The 20,455-nt window shown below is 42.0% G+C and overlaps 1 protein-coding gene across 12 annotated transcripts in view; it reads left to right on the top strand.

Annotated features, from left to right (window-relative positions):
- The window catches only part of FHOD3 (formin homology 2 domain containing 3), a 392,512-nt gene that overhangs the window by 228,538 nt on the left and 143,519 nt on the right, over positions 1-20,455 (top strand). For all 12 annotated transcript variants that reach the window (XM_049830455.1, XM_049830454.1, XM_049830453.1 and 9 more), the window contains exon 6: positions 1,084-1,178. In XM_049830455.1, the coding sequence (XP_049686412.1) occupies positions 1,084-1,178 (95 nt within the window). The remainder of the gene's footprint in view (positions 1-1,083; positions 1,179-20,455) is intronic.

The raw sequence follows: 20,455 nt of genomic DNA, 5'->3' as shown, positions 1-20,455 counted from the left end.
AATATTCATGTCTTTGAAAATTTGCCCTCAAGGAAAATGATGCTGCACTGTGCACAACCTATGCAAAAGTTAGCAAGCATTTGGAATATGTTTGGCAGTTTAATAACATTGTAATTTTCCTCACCCTGTGGTTTTTTTCCTTTTTCCCCCATAAAGCGGTGTACTAGGGGCTCGTCAGGTTGTGTGTTAGATAATTGAGTTGTTATGCCAACAGGCTGTGCTGAAAGGTGTTACATCAGTGATTTCTTTTTCATCCCACTGTGCTTTGATCTCCTGCTATAAAGCAGAAGATCTAACAGTGGAAACTTTTGAAGATGATAGATGAATTTTGCTAATCCACTTTTCATAATCCGTATGAAAAATGTCTGTCCTTATCAGTCAGAAAAGATTTAATAGCTGTTGTCTCTAGAAAGTCTCATATTATCAGGATTGCAAACTATGGAATTACTGTTATGAAATATTTTACTAGCATGTTTTGAAATGTTGTTGTAAATGCTTTAGAATAAATGAATAAAGATGCTTCTTTGTTAACCATGCTTTGTTTGTTGTATTTTCTCACTAAAAGCAAAACTAATTTGCAAGAGAGCACGGTGCGATGGTGAATATTTGCTGTCCTTATTGGCGTTAACTGCCCTGCTTTAATTTCATGTTATTGGAATTCACTGAAACACTCAATCCAAATATACTAATTCCAAACATTATATGGTGCTGCAACAAATGGTAAAAGTCTTGGCTCACAAGATGTAAAGCATTGTAGCTGATGGAACCCTTGCGACAGTAAGAAGTGTAGAAAATACTGTTTGCAGATGTTGGGGCAATAAAATGTGGCATCTTCTAGGAAGGAGCAAGTGTCTGTGTTTGTCCCTGGCTGAAATTTACGCTTATATCATCCAGATGAATTCAGTAAAGTTACTGCAGTTGCCCAGGACTTCGTCCAGCACAACCTTGCCCAATACATCTTTAGTTAGTTGAGCTCCCCATGTCTCTGAAAAACCCTGGTTATAGAAAATTGCCAGCAATGCTTAGGATTATAAAAAGTATTCACCTGATCTGATTATATTTTATCTCTTTTCTTTACAATAGCTTTGGGCCAGATAATGCTCTATGTCGATGGCATGAATGGAGTAATAAATCATAATGAAACCATCCAATGGCTGTACACACTTATTGGGTCAAAGGTAAGACACTCTCCAAAATTTTTATTTTATATGGTTTTGGTATTCGTTAAATACATTTTATTTGTATTACATACGCATTTAGTGTATAAACAGACTGCATGTTAGGTCCTAAATGAGTACATAACACTGCATGGAAGCCAGGGCACACTGAGCTGTTATTTTTTTTTTCTCCTGTTTTTATACTCTTTTGTGCTGTTAGCACACACTCTGCTCTTAAAAGCAAAGATACCAAAGATGCCCTCGTTTCTGTCTGTGCTGCCATTGTGGTTGACCATGGAGAAGATTTTTTCAGTCTTGCAGTTGCAGTTCCCAAGACGTTCTTTGGAACTGCTTTTTGGGGTGGGGTTTTCCCCCCCTTTCCTTTCTGTGAATGCAAATCCTTTTCTACAGTTTCACCATTCTACGCTGCTCAACTTTGCAGAGCACTGGGGGAAGACAATTTAGAGTGCCTTCCTTCTTAGAACAGAACAGAATATTTCAGTTGGAAGGGACCTAGAAACAATCATCTAGTCCAGCTGCCTGACCACTTCAGGCCTGACCAAGTTAAAGCATGTTCTTAAGAGCATTGTCCAAATGCCTCTAAAACACCGACAGGCTTGGGGGCATCGACCCCCTTTCTAGGAAGCCTGTTCCAGTGTTTGACCACCCTCTCTGTAAAGAAATGCTTCCTAATGTCACGTCTTCTTGTGCCCGAAGAGCCCTAGAAGACAAAGTCTGGTACCTGCCTGCCGGGTATTCTTTGTTGGTCCCTGCCTACAAGGAGGCAAAAGCTGAAGGCCAGAATATATGCCGCTTGGCTTGGTCTTCTCCAGTGAAGTAGCGATTCATATAGTGCACAACTCGCTTTTAAGGCCATCTTTGTTGGAAGTTGAAAAGGAAACAGAACACAGATTCTGCTGGCACGCTGTCCTGAAGGGCTGTAGGGTAGGTAGTAAAACCAGAAATACACCATTTTCCACTCTGTTGGCTCTCCAACTTTAGGAAGTTTATTAAGGCCTGCAGGGACTGCTGCTGCTCTTGCCATGTAGACCTGACTTGGGCTAGGTTCATGTGATGCAAGAGCTGGAACAGTGTATGTTAGCTATAGTTAGCAACTCAAAAGTTGCCGTAATTGGTGGAGTTGAGTCCCCAGTTAGAATTACTAAGAAATTTACAGGAACTTTTCCTCAAGTGGCTGAGTCGTAGAAAGTTGCCGTTGGATACATAGAGATGCTGCTGCTCTCCCCCTTTCCCCTGATACCTTTCATAACACCAGGAGAAAGAGAGCTCGGTGTCCCAGGGGCCTTTTTTAACCACTACAGAATTTTCTTCTAAAATGTGCAAACTTTACTGCTGCAGCAGATTATCAAGTCAAAGAACAGATGCTGCAGTATTGAAAGAACTGATTTATCTTGGGTTGATGTACCTATATTGGTAGATACGTAAAAGTAAGATAATTATGGTTATGAAATCTCGGGCTTGCAGGGAGTGCTTTATGATTGGAAGAAGATGAGGAGAAACTTTTCCCCCATGTAAAATGTTTGACTGTTGTCTGAGCTTTACACTGGGCAGTTTGCCCTCTTGAAACAGAGAACGTTAGCCACGGTTGGAAAAGCGGTGCAAGACGAGAGAGAAATGGTTTGCTTGGTGTAGATCCTGGTTTTCAATGAAACAGCTAAAAGAGGCAAGCAAAAAAAGGAAAAAAAATATGGCTGTGTCCGCAATTATTTTAATTCTCTAACGCACCTAATGGGAGCGAGATGGGGGAGAAATGCGACTGTATTGCTACCTTGCAGATTAAAACCTGTCTAGATTTTCTGGACCAGAGTACTTCAGCTCTCAGGTCTGTAAACTCCTTTCTCCCTCCCCCATTGCCAGCCCAAACGATTATCTCCGTGTCCTGGCTGGGTGCCTGCAGCTGAGGAATGCAGGCAATGTGCTTTGAATAGTTTGGTTTCAGGTAGCATCAAAGTTGCTTTTTCATTATTCTTTGACTGTCTTGGAAGAGATCTAAGTCCCTGTCTGTGTGCCAGAAGTTAACCGAAGGTATGGCAGGCTTACTGTCACAGTGTGGTGGAACAGCTGCTTTCTGCACTTAAAGGTGGATTTGACGTTCTGTGAAAAACGAACCCCTGGAATTTGCAACGCACCTACGGTCTAATTTGCAGCCCTGCTATGGTGGTGCCTTCTCTGCAGCAAAGGCAGCAAAAACTGCGTTAACACTGCTGAACAAAAAAGGAATAGTGAAATTGCCAATTAAGCCTTGGGACAAATCCCTCTAATAGGATGCAGGAGGGATACAGTCGTTCAGCTGCCACAGCTGCGACACATGGTTTCTCACCCTCTCAAAAGCTCTGACAGGGTTTAATATACTCAGCAGTGGAGGTTGTTGAATCTTTTCCACTGATTTTTTTTCTTTTTTTTGGTCAAATTCTAGAATGGTTTTGACCTTTCCCTGTTACTTGCAGAGGGCTGCTCACCTGGAGTAGTGTATCACTGCGTGTGTTCGTCCACCGCAGCACTCGCCTTCAGCAGCGGACCTTAGGGTCTGGCACACTCAGCACTGCATCACCTGTAATTTTGGTACCCAGCTCCCAGGTGACTTTATGCGCCTAGCAGTACTTCTGTACTGGGATAAGGGAAGGGGGTGGGAAATAAATTTTGAAATCGGTGAGAAAGAAGGACCATAAGCAATTTACTGAAAGCCTGTCTAGATTGTTGCCGTTATATTCCTTACTATTGCTAGTTGTGCTGCAGTTTTACCCCTCTGAGGATCAAGGAATGCTTCTATAGATGGATTATCAGAAGTTGCTGGTAACTTCAGCGCTGTTGTCTAAATTTGCTCTGAATAAAGTCACTAGGGAGGTGGTTAAAATTCTAACAGCATGACTGCACTGGTGCTGCTGCCCTTATGCTGGGTACGATGCACCAGTGGTGTCAGCGTGAGGAACTGAAAAGCAGGAATAAAGTTAACCTTAGACGACTCGTTTGTTAGGGGCAGAAAGACCCTTCCTTCTTTTTCCGATCGGCACTAGATTGGAAATTTGAAGTTAGCAGTACCCTTCTTCTGCCATGGTATTTAAAGAGGAGAGCATTACCAGCACATCCCAGACTCCTGGGGCCACTGCCGGTCATTTGCAAGACACATCCAGCCACGTGTGAGCACACCAGTGTGTGCCACTGGCCTTCCACAAGCTGGCTGGAGGCTGCTTTCCAGTCATCAATGGCTAATATATCCTCAGCATAAAACATTTACAGCATAATCCCGATTTAAGTATACATTACTACTATTTCATCATTGGTTATATAGGCAGCAATTCATCAGTCCTTCCCTGTTTAACAAAGCATTCAAGTATGTACTTAATTATAGGTGTTTGGTTACATGCTGTTGGCTTCCAGAGAACTTTAATACATAACTGAGGTCAGCAGCGTACTGCTGTAGGAGTGCAAAAGAGGGCTATAGGAGGGCCAAGGCTCTGACCATCTTATATAAGCTAGAAGTTATGCCAATAGGAAATGTGTGTGTCAACGAAGTTTTCTTCTAGCATTTGTTGGTAGCATGGAAAATTCATGCAAGAGAGTTTGGTTTTTAAAAGACAAAACAAGGACTCAATGAATGTTAGTTAACAGTGCTTTCAGAATTGCTTGTTACACTTTTTTTAAGTGAGTAAACTAACCTCTCAGGGATGTTGCCTTAACTGACCACGTGCCGTAACATGTGTTTCAACCTCACAGCACCTGGGAAATGATATTTCACCGCTTTCTCGGTGTTTCTGCCAGCTACACGTTGTGGCTGCTGAAGTCGGGCTTGTTTTTGCAGTATATTGCAAGTTCTATTTAGCCTGGTTGTAAAGGGATCTGAGGCATTTGTTCATGCTGGCAGCTGGCACCCCAGAGCCCTGTGGAGCTCGATGGTGGATCACCTGCAGGTAGAGTCTTGGTGATGGCAAGGGCTCTTGGAAAATGTCTCTTACCCAAAACAAGGGACACCGGGTTAAAGATACATATGCACTGAGCCAGATTAAGTCCTTATCATTATTTTTCATCTGTTAGCACGTATGAGGTAATATATATATTATCTTTCATATGCGTTGGTATTCCCTCTGACCTGGTAATAGAAAGTGTACAATACCTTGTCAGTGCCTTACCCTCTCCAGGACTAGCTACTGAGTGTTTACAAAAAGTACATTTCTGAACCAAACATCTTGGAAAAACCCCAGGGGTTTATATCGTCCACTAGAGAAGCAAACGTTCCTTTGCATCACAAACTCACAGGCTTTTGCCACTCCACCTCGATCTTCGAGGGCACCTCTAAGGCATTAAGTGGTCCAAAACCTGAGTCTGGTTTTACCTTTTCTTTCCCCCCATTTCTGACTGCTACTGATAATGAGTATTTTTTCCCATTTGATGATCCAGGCTGTTCTGATTTGCCCCAGGGGAGCTAAAGCCCCTTTTTGGCATTGTTTTCAGTGGAAAGTAATCCATTTTCAAAGTGGTGCTGGGTAACCTCAGAAGACAGGGCGGAATGCTGGGCCCAGGCTGATACAACGAGGTTGATTAAAGATTCCTATCTCACATCTTGTTTTAATTTATTTTTTTTCTGCTTTGTTTCTGTCTGGGTCCTAGATTGCAAGGTTAAATGTGAACTTTAACTAGAAAGTCGTTCCCTGTGCCTTGTGTGAATCTTTTGCTTCCCTTGGTATTGAAGTCATGGCTTTTTGAATGTTTTAAAATGTAAGTCAATCCAAAAGAATTAAAAAAAACCCCTATGTCAAAGCAAAAGGAAAAAAACACCATTCAAACGGCATGTAGTTGTAGTGGGTGATTTGTTGATTTCAAAAGGAAAGTAGTCTAGTAGGGCTGCTTTTCCTGCATGGTGGCAGTGACATGTTAAAACAAGCACATGGTTAGTAAGTCATTTCATGAGAATTTTGAGAGAAATATTCTTAGTCACAAAAAGCACTAAAACTGCTTTTACAGGTGAATCATTTAAGGTATATAGAAGTAAATACTCAGCTTAAGCACTTGGTTAAATCGGTCTCAGTTTCAGAAGTCATTTATGCATGTGCTCAGCTGAAGTCATAAGTGGAGCAGAGAATACCGTATAACTTGCATTTGTGGGTTTTTTCCCTCTGGAAATTTCTTGCCAAATCTTATGCAAATGGATGTTAAAGGGGGTCTACATATATATACCAAAACCTGGTTTGTCGTCGTGGAGAAAGTTACATATGTAAGGGGCTTAACAGATGTGAACAGGACTGAAATAGTAGCATCAGTAGTACTAAAGCACAAAGCACGTTGAGCTAAGTCACCACCAAAACTGGATGGTATACTGTCTTGTGAAGGTCTTACAAATAAAACGTGTTTGCATCTCATTAATTTTTCTGGCCATATATTTTGAAAATCATTGTGCATATGGATGACTTATTCTGAGTTACTGTTGCCTGGATGATGAGAATGAATATACATAGGAATATGCCTGATCTTTGTGAGCAGGAGGTTGTCCTGTAGAACTGTCCTGCGCTTTATTCTTAACAAGTTTGGAAGGTGATCTAGAAACGGTGGCCAGCTAAAAGAATGAAGCATCCAGGAAAAATTACACAGCTTGGGGACCTACTGTGATTAATTTCACATGTTGTCGTCTTCCCAGCCGCCTGCCTTGATGGTTAACGAGCTCTCTTGCAGCCTCTGACAAATGAGACCCCACACAGAGCTAACCACAAGCTACGTAGAGCGCGTTGTCTCTCTCGCCTCCAGCCACGACTCTGATAAGCCTGCGGTTTTGTTCTGTTTTCAGGTCTAGCCCAGATAGAAATGTCAGTTAGGTGTCAGTCTTACAAGCTCCTTTGCTTACTGGAAGGGTGCCGAGCAAAGCTGAGATCTCCCCTCGAGCCCTAAAATCGGCACGGTCTCTCCCGTGGGGCTGCCCCGTGCGCTCGAGACCTTGAGCTGCGGTGAGCAGGTACAACTGCTTTGAGTTCAGTGAAGCTCTGAAGATTCGTGTCAGCTTAGCAGCTGGCTTTTAAATTTAATCCGCTATGCATTTGGCCATTGAACTATTGTTAGGAAAATTGTCATGTGAGGGAGAAACAAAATCCTGGATTTATAGGAATTTTCCTACTTCCTGCCTCTCAAGGGCTTGAGCCAACGCTCGCCCAGGTCGGCGGAGAGCTTCCCTCCTCTTTCACTCAGAAACTGTAACGGCGCTGTTGCATGAACGGAGTTTATTTTGAATTGTATTTAATTAGTGCTTTGAAGATAAGGATCAGGATGTTGCACTAAACTTGGAATAGGATACGCCAGCCAGTGCGGACTGTGTTATGCGCTCGCTTGGGTCTGTCCAACTCAGCAGACGGACTGCCACGAGTGCCGCTCTTCTTCACTAACCGTATTTGTAGGTGGGTTTAAAAGTCATTCCATCAAACGTGTGAGTTTGCAGTAGTCCAGTCCTGCAGCGATAACTATTCCGCTAGCTCCGTCTGTTGCATTAGCTTCTGAGTATTTTGAAGGGCTAAATACCCATTTTTCTGTGTTGAAAATGAACTCTTGTAGATTAAGGCGATACTAGAAAACACAAAGTGCCCCCACATCATATCAGAGATCTGATTTCAAGTCATTTGAAGTGGAGAATGAGAAAATGTAATGATTAACTGCCAACAATGTGGCAAATGTTCAGGCCCAACTTTTCACTCAGTCTCATCTGTTGAAATCTGTATGAGAGTATGTCCTGTTAGCGATGAGTGAAATATGTCTGAATATTTCCAGAAAATACCATGTATCTATGCAGATGTACAAATTTCTTGTCGCAAAGGACAGGCATGAAGAAAGAAAAAAAGCAAGTGAGTGTGATACTAGAATTAGATATGAGGGGGGATGAACTGAAAAGCAACCTAAAAGTCAGTGCTAGCTTTTATAATTACCTTTGTCTCTCTCACTACAGTAGTTCAGTGTCGCAGATCTGTTGCCATTCACATTTGTGAGCAAATTAGTGTGCCTCAGGCCCTAGATATTAGTATTTTCTGTTAGCTGCTAGTGTTTTCTAACAGGCATTACATCCAGCATTCCTGTGCAAGGAGAAGGGTGCAGCTGGAAAGTTTGTCTGTATTGAGGGATGAGACTAAAGAAAATGGAGCCTACTTTTTCCAGCATGCTTGAAGCTGCTGGTGTGAGAGGTCTTTGACTATAAAATCAATTGCCTGAACAAGAAAAAGAGAAAATTTTCAACCAGAAGTTCTCAGGTGGAAAAGAGTGAAGAAATATGAAAGAGTTGCTCCAAGGATAAAAAGCAGCTGGTTATCATCCAAGCTTATAGTACACACCTGAGATTTTTATGCATATCTAAACACAGAAATCAACTTGGCCAATATAAACCACATTGCGGTCATTATGCCAAACCTTTAGGGATAGCTAAGTGATCATTTTGCAGGGCAGAAATACCACTAGTTCTAAGTCAGGAGTTTAGGAAGCTGCATTTTAAGGATTGTTTTTGAATTAAGATAAGCAGTTATGTCGGAACCTTTTCTGGAAGCACTGTTTCATGAACTCGGGTGCACAATGCTTCAGTTTGCAGGGTTGCCTGTTTTCTGGTCTGTGTTGCTCTTAGGTGATGCAGGGATGTATCTTTTCTGGCAGGGGCTGTGGTGCTTGGTAGAGGGAATGTGGGCTATTAGAAAGTTTTGATGAAGAGCAGGGAAAGCTTTTCTGGTGCATAGTCAGTTACTGAAAGGCCACCAAACTCAAACTGATGACCGTTAGCGAAGGTCAACTGATGTAGTTTTTTAATCTATTTAATAGTTAAAATAGGTGTATACAGAAAGTCCAGGTAATGCTTCACAGTAAAGTACTTCCTCTGAATTTCCTCGTGGTTTTTTTATCATAATCATTTCCCTTTGGTCTGCTCCACTTGGTCATGTTGAAGTCCAATTATATGATGTTTTTAGCCCTGCCGCAGAACTAGGATGCAGACTGCCCAGGTAAGTGCCTCCTCATGCAGCCACCCACATCGCCTTAAGTTTAGGCATCCTGCTGGGAAGCCATTTGGCCATCCTTCCTTGCTCCCCTGAGCCCTCTTCTCCAAGGCGGATATTTTGTGCTGCCGAACTTGACAGCTTCTGGCATTGGAAGAAGATTTTGGAAGTCATTTTCAGTCCGATACGACCGCGTGCGTTATCAGATCTGGCTGTATGTTAAACTAGCTGTTGTGCCAGTCTATTGGATGACTGATTCTGGTTTATATATTTGCACTCATCAGTAAATGGGTATCAAAAATCAAAGTCGTAGGCTCATGTCAGTAGCAGATATCGTTTGTACTCTGTCCTTGTATCCCCATTTCAGCAAGCCACCGGGCAAGTCCCTCCAGGTGCCATCAGCAGTACTTTTATGCAGCGAGGCCTTGAATCCTGGGGAGTGGGGCCCATGTGTGGTATATGAAATAAATCAGTACGAAAAATAAGAAAACGCACCATAGTGAATGAGTATGTTTCCAGAAAGTGCAAGTACCAGTACCTCACCTGTACTTACTGCCAAATAGTTGTATTGTTCCTCTGCACGATAAGAAACAAACCTGGTGTCCAGATCTCCTGAGTCTTAATTAAGTGTCCTGAGTTTTAGAGCTTTTGGTTGTTCTGCCAGCAGAAAGCACAGGGGGAAGGGGCTGCGCTGAGGTGACTCCTGCAATTCTGTAGAAAGAAAGGAGGTGGTCAACCTTTTGCATTCTTCAGTGTGTATTAATGTTCCCGGGTTTTATGACTGTTGAAGGGCATTATGGTTAATTTTTACTTATTCCCACAGATCTGAAGAATGTAGGTAGTCTTTCCTTATCTTAACAGAGCATTGGGCTTACCTTACATATTTATCACAATACCCTACGGTATTCATTCTGTGACAAGCATAGTTTAATTAATTTATAGGATACGAGTAGGATGCTTTTGTTAATCAATTCATTTTTCTCACTGTTTATAGTAAACTTTTGGAGACTCAGACTTTGTTACCAAGGTGCTGCTTCCTCTTACCTCTATTTTGATGTTTATTGAGTTGTTATTAAAGATTTTTGAGAAGAACTGCGCTGTTGAAGTGGATCCTTTTTACAGGATTTTGAAGAAATGCAAGTACAATTTGTGAGGAAACAGCAGCAGAAATTCCACACAAAGTCTGTACAAATTTTTGGCTGTGCAAGGATCTCATACTCCTCTAAAAGTATGGATTGAATCTGCTGTGTACTCTATGCCTGCTGATGTGAGGCATATAGGATCCATCTTCTTCTGCAGAGCTGTGCTGCTTAATCTTCTCTCTCAGTGTTTTATCTAAATGTCCTATCTTTTGGGAAACTCCTTGAGACAGAAACTGAATTAGTCAATACTGTATTGCCTTTATTTTGCTTCTTAAATGTGTCTTAATTTTCTTCCTAAATTAGTTTCTGTCCCGGTTGCCATATATATAGTGCAGTAGTGGAATTCTGCCTGCAGGAAAGAAGGTGGTATCCAGCATTTTTCGCAGCGTCATGTAAACCAGATCCGAGACAGTTCAGCCAACACAGCAGTTAATATACCAGTGTTTTGCTTGTAGCTTAGCCTGGAAGAATGGCCCAGCTAGAGAGGCAGTCCATACATTGGGAGACCCAGGCTGAATCCAGCTTCCAGGCACATTCTTGAACCAGTTTCAAAATCCCTTTGTGCCCTGGTCCCTCATCTGGAAAATTGGTATTTGGATTTTAGAGCCCTAGGGGGAAGAACATGAGGGAGTGGAAGGACAGATTATATGTGTTGAACACAGATACGTAGGTGAAAGTTGAACCTAATACTAATTGTTACCATATCTGTCCTTCTGGCATCACTCAAAAATGCTTGTCATTCCTTTATTTAGATATAGTTGTTCTTTAAAGCAACAGCCACTAGCTGAAGGTACTTGGATAACAGTAAAAAATATGCTGTATCAAAAATGGGCACTGCCAAAACATGTATGATGGCTTTACATTCAGCATGTAGTGCACCCCACAGCACGTCTTGAGTTGCAACCAGCTCAGGTCCCTCGCCAGGTTTTTGCCCCAGGACTCATCGTGGTTACCTCATAGATTTTACGTTGGTCTCCTCAGTTACAGGATTAGTCCTTAGGAAGGAAAATGTGTGGACTTCAATTACTTTTCATAAGACAAAGATCAAAAGAAAGGTTCTCTGATACGTTGTCTTTTTTTTCTTCTTTCTTTTTTTTTTTTCCTCCACAGTCCTCTAGTAGTAGTTTATACCATGTAAAGTCTTTTCAGAATAATTTCCAGCATGCCAGCAGGTTCTCTAGCTGGCTCCCATGATACGCTGAAATGAGTCTCATCTGGACGTGCTGTGTATTCTCTTTCCAGATTCTGATCCTCTTTGATCACAGCAATCGAACAAGGAGTTCAGATGCTTCCTGGTTTGCCCCCCTCTATCTCTCTACTATTTTCCTTTTTGAAACCACATTAATGAAAAACAAGGCTGTGGGGTTCAATATAAAAAATACGGTTAATACCTCAACCAGCATGGAATTTTTATAGATTGCTCCCTTTTATTTTTTAATTTCCTCCTCTTATTAAAAGACACAGAACTGTAGCAAATGTATGCTTTGTCTTTTTCGTTTCCAGCAGCGTGTAGCTACTTCCTTCTTTAGTTTAGTAATAAAATTAAAGCATCCCCTCAGAAGCCATTTTTTTCTCCACTGCACTTTAAATTTCACTGTGTGGTTGTCTAAGCATATTATTGTTACGATTTTGGAGGGAAATGCAACACTTTGCTAATTCACAGTTTGAATGCTTCCCCACTCGAGCTTTGCATATGACAGCCTTTCTTGCAGAATGCAAATGGAAAGAGTAAAATGGGATAAGAGACCCCCGCAGGTATTACTGTATGGAATTGCCTCAAAAATGTTAATCCTATGTGGGTTGAGTTTCTGTTCACCCCGTTTTTTCCTTTAGAGAGAACAGAATTCCACTTCTTCATATTTTTTTCTCCTTGTGTCACTACCACTCTCTGTGGTTTGCAGTACTCTGTGCTCAGGTCGCTGCTTCTTTTTGTCTTCTGTGTTGCAGTCTAGCTTCCCCATATACACGCTCTCCTCATATTTGGTGTCCATTGGGCCACTCTTCCATGCCCAGGGGAACTGTGGAACCCCCTGTAGTAAGGATTCTGCATGGCTGTAAGGGGAAAGACGTGATGGACCACCTGAAGATAGGTTTGCTTCCAGATCCGCACTGCTTGGTGATTTGCTCAGGTGGACGTCTGTGCTAGCTGTGGATCGGACAGTGAGATTTGTGCTAAACTTGCTTGGAATCGTGAGATACTTCAACTTTTGTCGCTGGCCTGCACGATGTCCCTTCTCGTTTTCTTGTCATCCCCTTCTGATGCAGGGATGCAATGTGAATGTCCGAGTTTGGTTTCTGACAGTGGGAGACCTACATTCAGAGCAGAGCATCAGACAGAAAATGTCCCTTCACTGAGTAGAAATTGAAGCAGATGTCAAAGAGGACAGGCTTGCCGTTTACTGGGGTGGGTTCTGTATAGGAACAGCAAGTGCTCAGAGGGTGTCCCAAGGCGTTGGGCCGTGGGACAGGATCCGAAAACTGAGCGCATGATTTTCCTGATGTCATCACCTGAGAGAGTAATACTGCCATTACTCATCTAGGGGGTTGTTTTGGGTTTTTTCCCTCTTGCTCAGAAGGGTGGGTTAGGATTATTTGTCATCTTTGGCTAAACAGACACAAAGTTATGTGGAACAGATGGACATCACCAGACTGCCTTTACCTACAGGTCATTAGCACATATTTTGACGGATCTGAATAGTTCAGTCACAGTCTACACCGATTACGATACTATGGATGTTTAAGCATGATAGCGTCCTGCCATTTCAGTTATTCTTTAGTTCCAGAACAAGAATGAATTCTAAAAAAGCATCCTTCCTATTTCCTCCCCTTTCAGAGGGTTGCCTTCTAAAGTTTTTTCAGTAGGTTGCCTTTCCTCGTGGAACTGAGTTGTAGTTTGAGAGGAAAAAGGGAGATATTTCACTTGTCGGAGCTTCAGGAGGTTTTAGACTTACCTTTGGAACCATGCTATTAATTTGTGTGTCTGATTTAATTTTAAATCCTTCTTTATCAGTAAAGTAGTTTGTTGAAATGTCCTGTATCTTTAGAACTAAAGGAAAAAGCAGATCTGGAAATTTTTTAGAGTAGGTATTAATACCTCCTGCTTCCATCTGAGGTTCCTGCTTTCCTGCCTGGGTATGGATGCATGCAGATGAACTGACACACACGCATTTTCTCTGACTGCTCTGGAGAAGCATCATCATCGGTGGCGGCCACCCCATGCCTGCAGCAAGTAAAGAACAAGAAAGGAGACCAGACAGGACACATCTTGTACGACCAAGATGCAGAAAACACTGCAGCTGTTCTCATGTAGAAGGGAAAAAAAAAAAATGCGAGAGGACCAAAAAAGGAAGCTGCCTTTTCTGCCTTAGAAAAGCCATCCCACAGCACCATCTAGCAGACACAGATGGATATGAAGAAACAGACTGGGGACAAGGCTGGAGCAAAATGCTACTGGGGGAAAATGATGTTGAGCAGGACTGTGTGCTTTAAAAGAGCTGTTCCACCTAGTACCTTGCACAGCTCATTGATAGGAGCGGAGTTGTGCTGTCCTTCCCTCGGGCGGCTGTTACCCTTTAGTATCGGGTATTTGTAGCCTGATGCAGCTAATTAAACTATCTGCCTATCTGATGAAATACTTCTTCAGGTTTTTTGCGGGGGGGAGGTTTGTACTCTGGAGTTGTGCTCTTTGGGCCCATGTGTTTGTTAACACACCTAGCTTAATTGGAGTGATGGCATTAATTGCCTTGCAATTTAGTCCGAGGTGGCAGGGGGAAATTGCCCAGCAGCCTGCTGAGGAATTCTGCCAGAGCAGGAATTTTGAAGAGCCCGGCGAGCACAGCCTGGTCCCACCCCTGCGGCTGGGGAAGACGTGTTAGAAAATAGTTAAGCTGCAGCTGCTGGCTGCTTCCATTTTTAAAAGTAGTTGTTTGACATGTTTGCTTTTCTAGGGGGACCAGAATACGAGCTTGCTTTTAGGCTGCGAGTGTCAAGTATTTATTTGTGAAACTGTAGCTGCCTATGGCCTTTACTTTCTTGCTTGATTAATCTTGTTTGTCGCCGTACCTTAAATTGCCTTTTAGCCTTCACCCTGCCATCCTAAATAGGTGGATATGAAAGGCTCTGGCAATACCCATTTGTGGGAGGCTGTCTAGGAGCTCAGAGGAAATATTCGGGGCTGCAGTTAAAGAGGTGATTTCAGAGCACAAGTTGTAGTTGGTTATGCTGCACTAGAGCAGCACTGGTCCTCCTATGAATTGTACTTGTGGGTATATGGGCTAGAAAAAGCATGACTCAGTAAAAGGAAGGAGTAGTAGGATTTAGGCTTGCAAAGATTTTTAGTTTGGCATTATGCATGTAGGCAGATCTGCTTTACTACTCGGAGGCAGTACAGAGAGATCTCTGGCAGCAAGACTGAAACCCGGTCCCTTCCAGGTTCTGAGATCTTATTTTCCTGGTTGAAGCAGGCAACTGGCTATCAAGACTCTTAACTGACTCTTAATTTGCTCTGTAGCATTTGGAAAACGAGTATTAGTGTTGTTGTTGCTATTGTTATTGTTGTTGTTATTATTCAGAGCCAAGAACTATACAACTAAATCCATATATGGACACCTAAAATATTCTTTCAGATATTGTGAGACATTTTACTTTTATGAAAGGAAATGTGCCTATGCAGTACCTTGGAAAATTTAAAAAAAAAAAAAAAAAACCCTAACTTTTTTCCTGGTATTTCCACGATCACTGTGGTAATATCTTTCATGCCCTTCACACAGTTGCTTCGTGGTACTTCTCATGGCTTTTATGGAACTGTTTAGATGTTTAAGTAAATGTTCCTTGTCAAGTGCTGCGAGAGCCTACCATGAAACATTTTCTAAAAGCAGGCAAAATAACACCAAAAGTAAGCATTCAGTGTGATCTTAGTGCTCTCAATAAAGTCAGCTCTTCAAAAATTGTACTCGACTGAGTTGAAAGGGTCAAATCTCAATTACATTTGTTTTTGGGTAAATCCATAGGAACCATTCCCGTCAGACATTACACAGCTACCGCAGTGCATTTCAGTTGAGCTTTCTGGGATACAAAGGATCATGTTCTGCAGCAGTTTATTTTACTGCTTTTGTGAACTGCTGCCCCTCATTAGAGCATCACTGTATTTACTGATTTTGCCTGCAGTTACTCTTGACTGCAGAAGAAAGTGGAAGTAATCTGTTGTGGTTACTTCAGGAAAAAGAAAGGCTTGGGTTTTTTTCTTCTCGTCTCTCTCCCTCTTTCTGTCTGTACTGCTCCCAAAGAACTGAAACGACAGCCCAAAATTGATCTATGATGCAAGTCAAATCAGTGCTGATTATGATCTCATGCTTCTGTGGGTTCAGCTCTTTGAATGACCATGGCAATTACTTGGCTAAAAACTATACGAGTCCCAGATGTTGAATAATTCTCAAATACTACATCTCAAATATGTTTCATTCTGACAGTAACGAAACTGAAACGCACGTTAAATAATGCCAAAATAAAGGCACATCTGACTGTGCAGCGGCTTGGTTAAATGCATTTAGTCCTCAGGTTCAGAGTAGGGCTCCGAGAAGGGTCAAATGAAGAGAAATCTGGACTCTGCTCGCTGCTCCTCTGCCCTGGTCACCAGTGCTGCAAACCTACCTGTAGCTTGGTAGCTACAACCTCCTAGGAATATACATGCATATATTTGATTTCTGGTATCTTACTACATTGCTGTTTGGTATTTTTAGACTTGTGGCAAGAATGGTCACATTGCAGGTGAGTTTGGCAGATGATCTGTGGTACTTCTGGGGCTCTGTTATCTCACCTGGGCGATAAGGAACCTGGTCCAGGCTCATCCAGATTTCCAGGACAGTAGGCTGTAGGGAGACTTTTACACACATGTGTGTGAGTTCAGAAGCCCTGCTGGACCTGTCAGTTTTGCAATGAGTTTCGAAGCCTTGAATACTTGTCATAGCCGTGTTCTGAGCCTGAGGTGTAGAAAACATGTTTCTAACCCTTTCAGTCTGCTGTCAAACTAGACTGAAACTAAGGATTGCTATCACTGTGGTGCTGCTGAGGAACTGAAACACAAATTCTGTGAGTCATAGGAGGTTCATTAGCAAGCCACTCGGTATTCTCTTAAGTGCCTGGCAAAATTAAGTCACTTAAGCTACCTTATCGCAGATGTCTACTGTAATCCCGGACCACACCTGGTCTGCAGAGAACTACTAGAATCTCATTGCATAAAAGGTCTTATCTTCAGGTGATTTGTGAACTTGAAAAGTACATTTTGGGCGTCTGTATGAGCATCTGAATCTTAACGTATGTAGGACTGCTTTGTTATACCAAAATTAGGTAATCACTGTGATCTGGTGAAAATAACAAGTGCTATAGATCTTTTTGCACCCTCCTGTCCCTTTCAGTATACGTGTGTTTGGGGGGTGGTATGGGTGTGTTTGAGAGACAGAAAATAAGTTGCAGGTGCCAATCTTTGAAAAATGAAGAGCACTTTAAAATAAAAATCCAGGGGTCTCCATGTTTTTATTCATGTTCTTGATATAGCTGTTATTATTTAGTCACATTTAATCATTTAGACACGGTCCTGGACAACGAGCTGTAGGTGGCTTTGCAGGGAGTTGGACGAGATGACCTCCAGAAAGGTCTCTTCCCACCTCAGCCCCTCTGTGAATGCGCAAAGTTCCTCCTCCTTTTTCTGCTTTAGTGGTACCCACGTACATACGCCTTATACTTTGAAGAAAACCGTAAAAGCCAGATCTTTTTTTATGAGTTGTAACAAAGAAATTTGCTTTTATTCAAACTGGAGCTGGGATCCGGACATGGTGATGAATCTGAATATTAAGAGTTCTCCCAAGGATGTTAACAAAGCTGAAGTTGGCATTGTCTAATCTGCAAACCTTTGGAACACAAGCGAACGTGAGTGTGATTAGAGTTAACCCCGACTTGGGCTTGGAAAGCCTTTGCCACGTTACCAGAAGTATGTTTCTGTACAGAAACCCTTCCTTCTTTATTATCTGAGGAGGAGTCTGAGGGGTCTCTTTGCACCTCTTTCTCCTTTCTGTGATTCAAACCCAAGCATACATCTTTTCAGTTTGCATGTTTGTTTGATTTGCTGTAAAATTGAGTGTAGATGTGACAAGTTTGGTTGATGCAAGTCAGGGGAAGGAGGTAGCATGAGTTAGAGGAATGACATTATCTCCTTGAACACTGAACTTTGTATCTCTTGCAAAATAGTTATCACTGCGATATGAGAGTACTGTTGCACACCGTAAGAACATCATATAATCTTGCCATTCTCCAGCTGTAGGCAGAAGTTGCATACCTGCTAGCATTAATGAAAATGAAAATTTAAAACATCTCCATCTCAGTCCTCTTTCAATGAAGGGGGAAGTTAGAATAAAGTGAAATTGCTAGGACTATGTAATTTAGCGGTCTCTGCCTTAGCTGATACGCAGTGACTTGTGCCCCTATAAATCAGGTTTCTAAATGCCAGCTGTGTGGAAGATTCTGCCACTCAGCTCAGAAACCCACCACATGGGAAGCTGGGAATAAGCTGGGAATGTGTCTGGGCTCAGTTACATTTTTGTTTTGTATCATGGAGTCCTGTGGTTTTCAAGAAAAGCATCTGGACTACACTGAAGTGAACTGGGTTTGAGGATAGCCACCTTTTCCAGACTTGGGAGAGCTGTGACAAATAGATGATTGCTGGAGAAATGTAACTGTTTCCATTATGTTTAGATGCTCCTCAGAAAGCAGCTTTATTCATTAACTTGATTTCGCAAGTTGTCCAAAGGTAAATAAATCGGTCTGGTTTTGCAGTCAAACCACTGCGTCCGAGTTCCTTTTTGTGCCTGATAATACTCCAAAGTTTGAGAATAGAGAAAAATCTTCTGTCTACACATACAGTGAAATACTAGTACTCTTACCATTCCAGTAATAAGTGGAATATATACATATATATCTCCTTTCTCTAGTTTTACTTTATTAGTTATTCTTTCAAGAGGAGTTTGTGGTGGGTTTGTTCCATGGTTTTATGTGTGATATTTGTTCTTTCAACAGTTTTATTATTTCAGTAGTTCAAACCACTAGTATGTTGCTTTTTAGGGTGCCTAAAAAGGATAACCTGTTAACAGTTATTTGCTTAAGAAAGATGTTGCAATGGGTGAATATATTACCGTTTGAACTCTTTGTTAACACACCATCTTCAACCATTTCCACACGTTTTATACATCGGTTGTTTTGATTTTGAGTTTTTGCTGTTGAAATGTTGTCTATGAGATTGTACAGCGTCAGGAAAGGACTGCCAACAATATCATTAAACTTACAGGGGTTTTCAGGTGAAGTTATTTAAACCCAACCATACTTTTGGTATTTAATATGAGTACTTTTTAATGGAACTGTTGAAAGAACAAATTTCACGTGCATAAAACCACAGAATAATAACAGAGTAGTTTTCCACTGTACTTGCAGACTCAAATAGTTTTTTCCCCTAGGGCCCTTGAACTCAGCCTTGATATTATTTAAACAGGACATCGCCAAGGCCACTAACTCTAGCGAGTTGTTTCAGGAGCGCTCGAACTAATGAAGCAATTTGTTATCTTTGTCCTCCTCCTCCTCCCTTGCTTCTTCCTTCCCATCCCATACACTCTCGGTACCGTCAGTTCTGCCGTGTGTCCCGTACCTGCCTTTGGGACAACCGGCAGCCCGCGGTGTGGCTGGTGGAAGGCTGCATGAGGACTCATTTTCTAGCTGGCTCCCTTTCAAAATGGCTGGAAACTTCCTTTTCTCTTAGGAGAATGCTGACTTGGGGTCTTCTGTAATGCAGTCTTCAGTTTGAGTAGGAACATTGCTCAATTACTGTCAAATACGACTGAATTCAGCGGGCAGATCCCATAGTTAGATGGAAGAGTTGGTCTACAAGTGGCCGGTGGCACAGCTGCCTAAGGAAACAAGGGTGAAAATGGGGTGCTCCTCATGGCTGTCGTGCATTTGAGAGGTTTAATTTTGTGAGGAGGCTCTGAGAGAAGGTACTCTGATAGCTTCCTTATTGTTCTTTTTTCCTCTGGCTTTGACCGTAATTGAGCAGAGCCCCACATTTTATTGGAGATGACGTTCACAGGCGGGGACAGGGTCACCTCTGAGCTCCACCTGAGCCGTTCTGCGCGTTGGCCAGGAGGAAAGCTAACTTCATGAAGGTGCTGAAGTTTTGAGATGCTGCTTTGTACACTGTTCCCATACCAAATGTGCTGCAGGTCTGAAGCTTGTGAAACACTCTCTACCGTTGTCATGAGGAAATTCTTTTTTGCCTCACCTGCAGGCCAGCCTGTATAAATGAGAAGTCTGGCTGTGACAGGAGGTGGGTCTCAGAAGGAAGTTTTTTGGTATGGAAAATCCATGTGGAGCAAGTGGACTTCCTTCTGCATAGTTTCTAATCACTCGTGAAAATGATACAGTAGTGATTTATTCTTAAATCTAAAGCCTGCAATTAGAATTTGAAATATTTCGTAAAACACGCATTAGTCAAATATTTACTTGGAGGCTTAAAAAAAAGGAACTAAGATGCAGTGTTACATCTTCTGTTTGCCTTTTAAGTTCACAGTAGTTCAGCTTTCCCATATATAAAATGTGATGAATTGCACCATGCTTCATAGAACTGTGGCATGACTTGATTAATTGTAGATGGCTTTCAGATCCTTAAATGCTTTGCATGAGCTAAGTAACACATCAGTAACTTACCTTAGTAACAGGTTATCTATTCCCTTCTCTCTTTAAAATTGATTGCCTTTTGTCTTGAGTACAGTGACATTGTATTACATTAGATGCCTTCACAAACCAAGATGTCACTCAGCTGCAAAATGAAGGCTACAATAGCGTGATATGAAGGGGATTTTGGAGACAGGAGTGAACATAAAGTCCTGTCTGCAATTAAGTTTGTAAAAACTCTTTTCCTCTCCAGTTTTTTGGAACACAGCTAAGGAAATATCAACGTGGCCCTGCCCAAGGAAAAGAAGTTGCTGAAACTGCCATTCTCCCACACCTTTCCTGTTGCCAGAGGTTCAGCCCAATGACCATCTGTTGAGGGCGGTGTAGTTCAAGGCTAACATCATACATCAATGTAGAGGGCTGGTGGGAAGGCTCGGCATGCAACTCTTCTGTCATTATAAAAAGAGAAAAAAGAAAA

Source organism: Accipiter gentilis, chromosome 27 (genome assembly GCF_929443795.1).
Source record: "Accipiter gentilis chromosome 27, bAccGen1.1, whole genome shotgun sequence".
Lineage (NCBI taxonomy): Eukaryota > Metazoa > Chordata > Aves > Accipitriformes > Accipitridae > Astur > Astur gentilis.
Note: the sequence above shows the minus strand (reverse complement) of the source record. Positions and strands in the feature narration are given on the sequence as shown.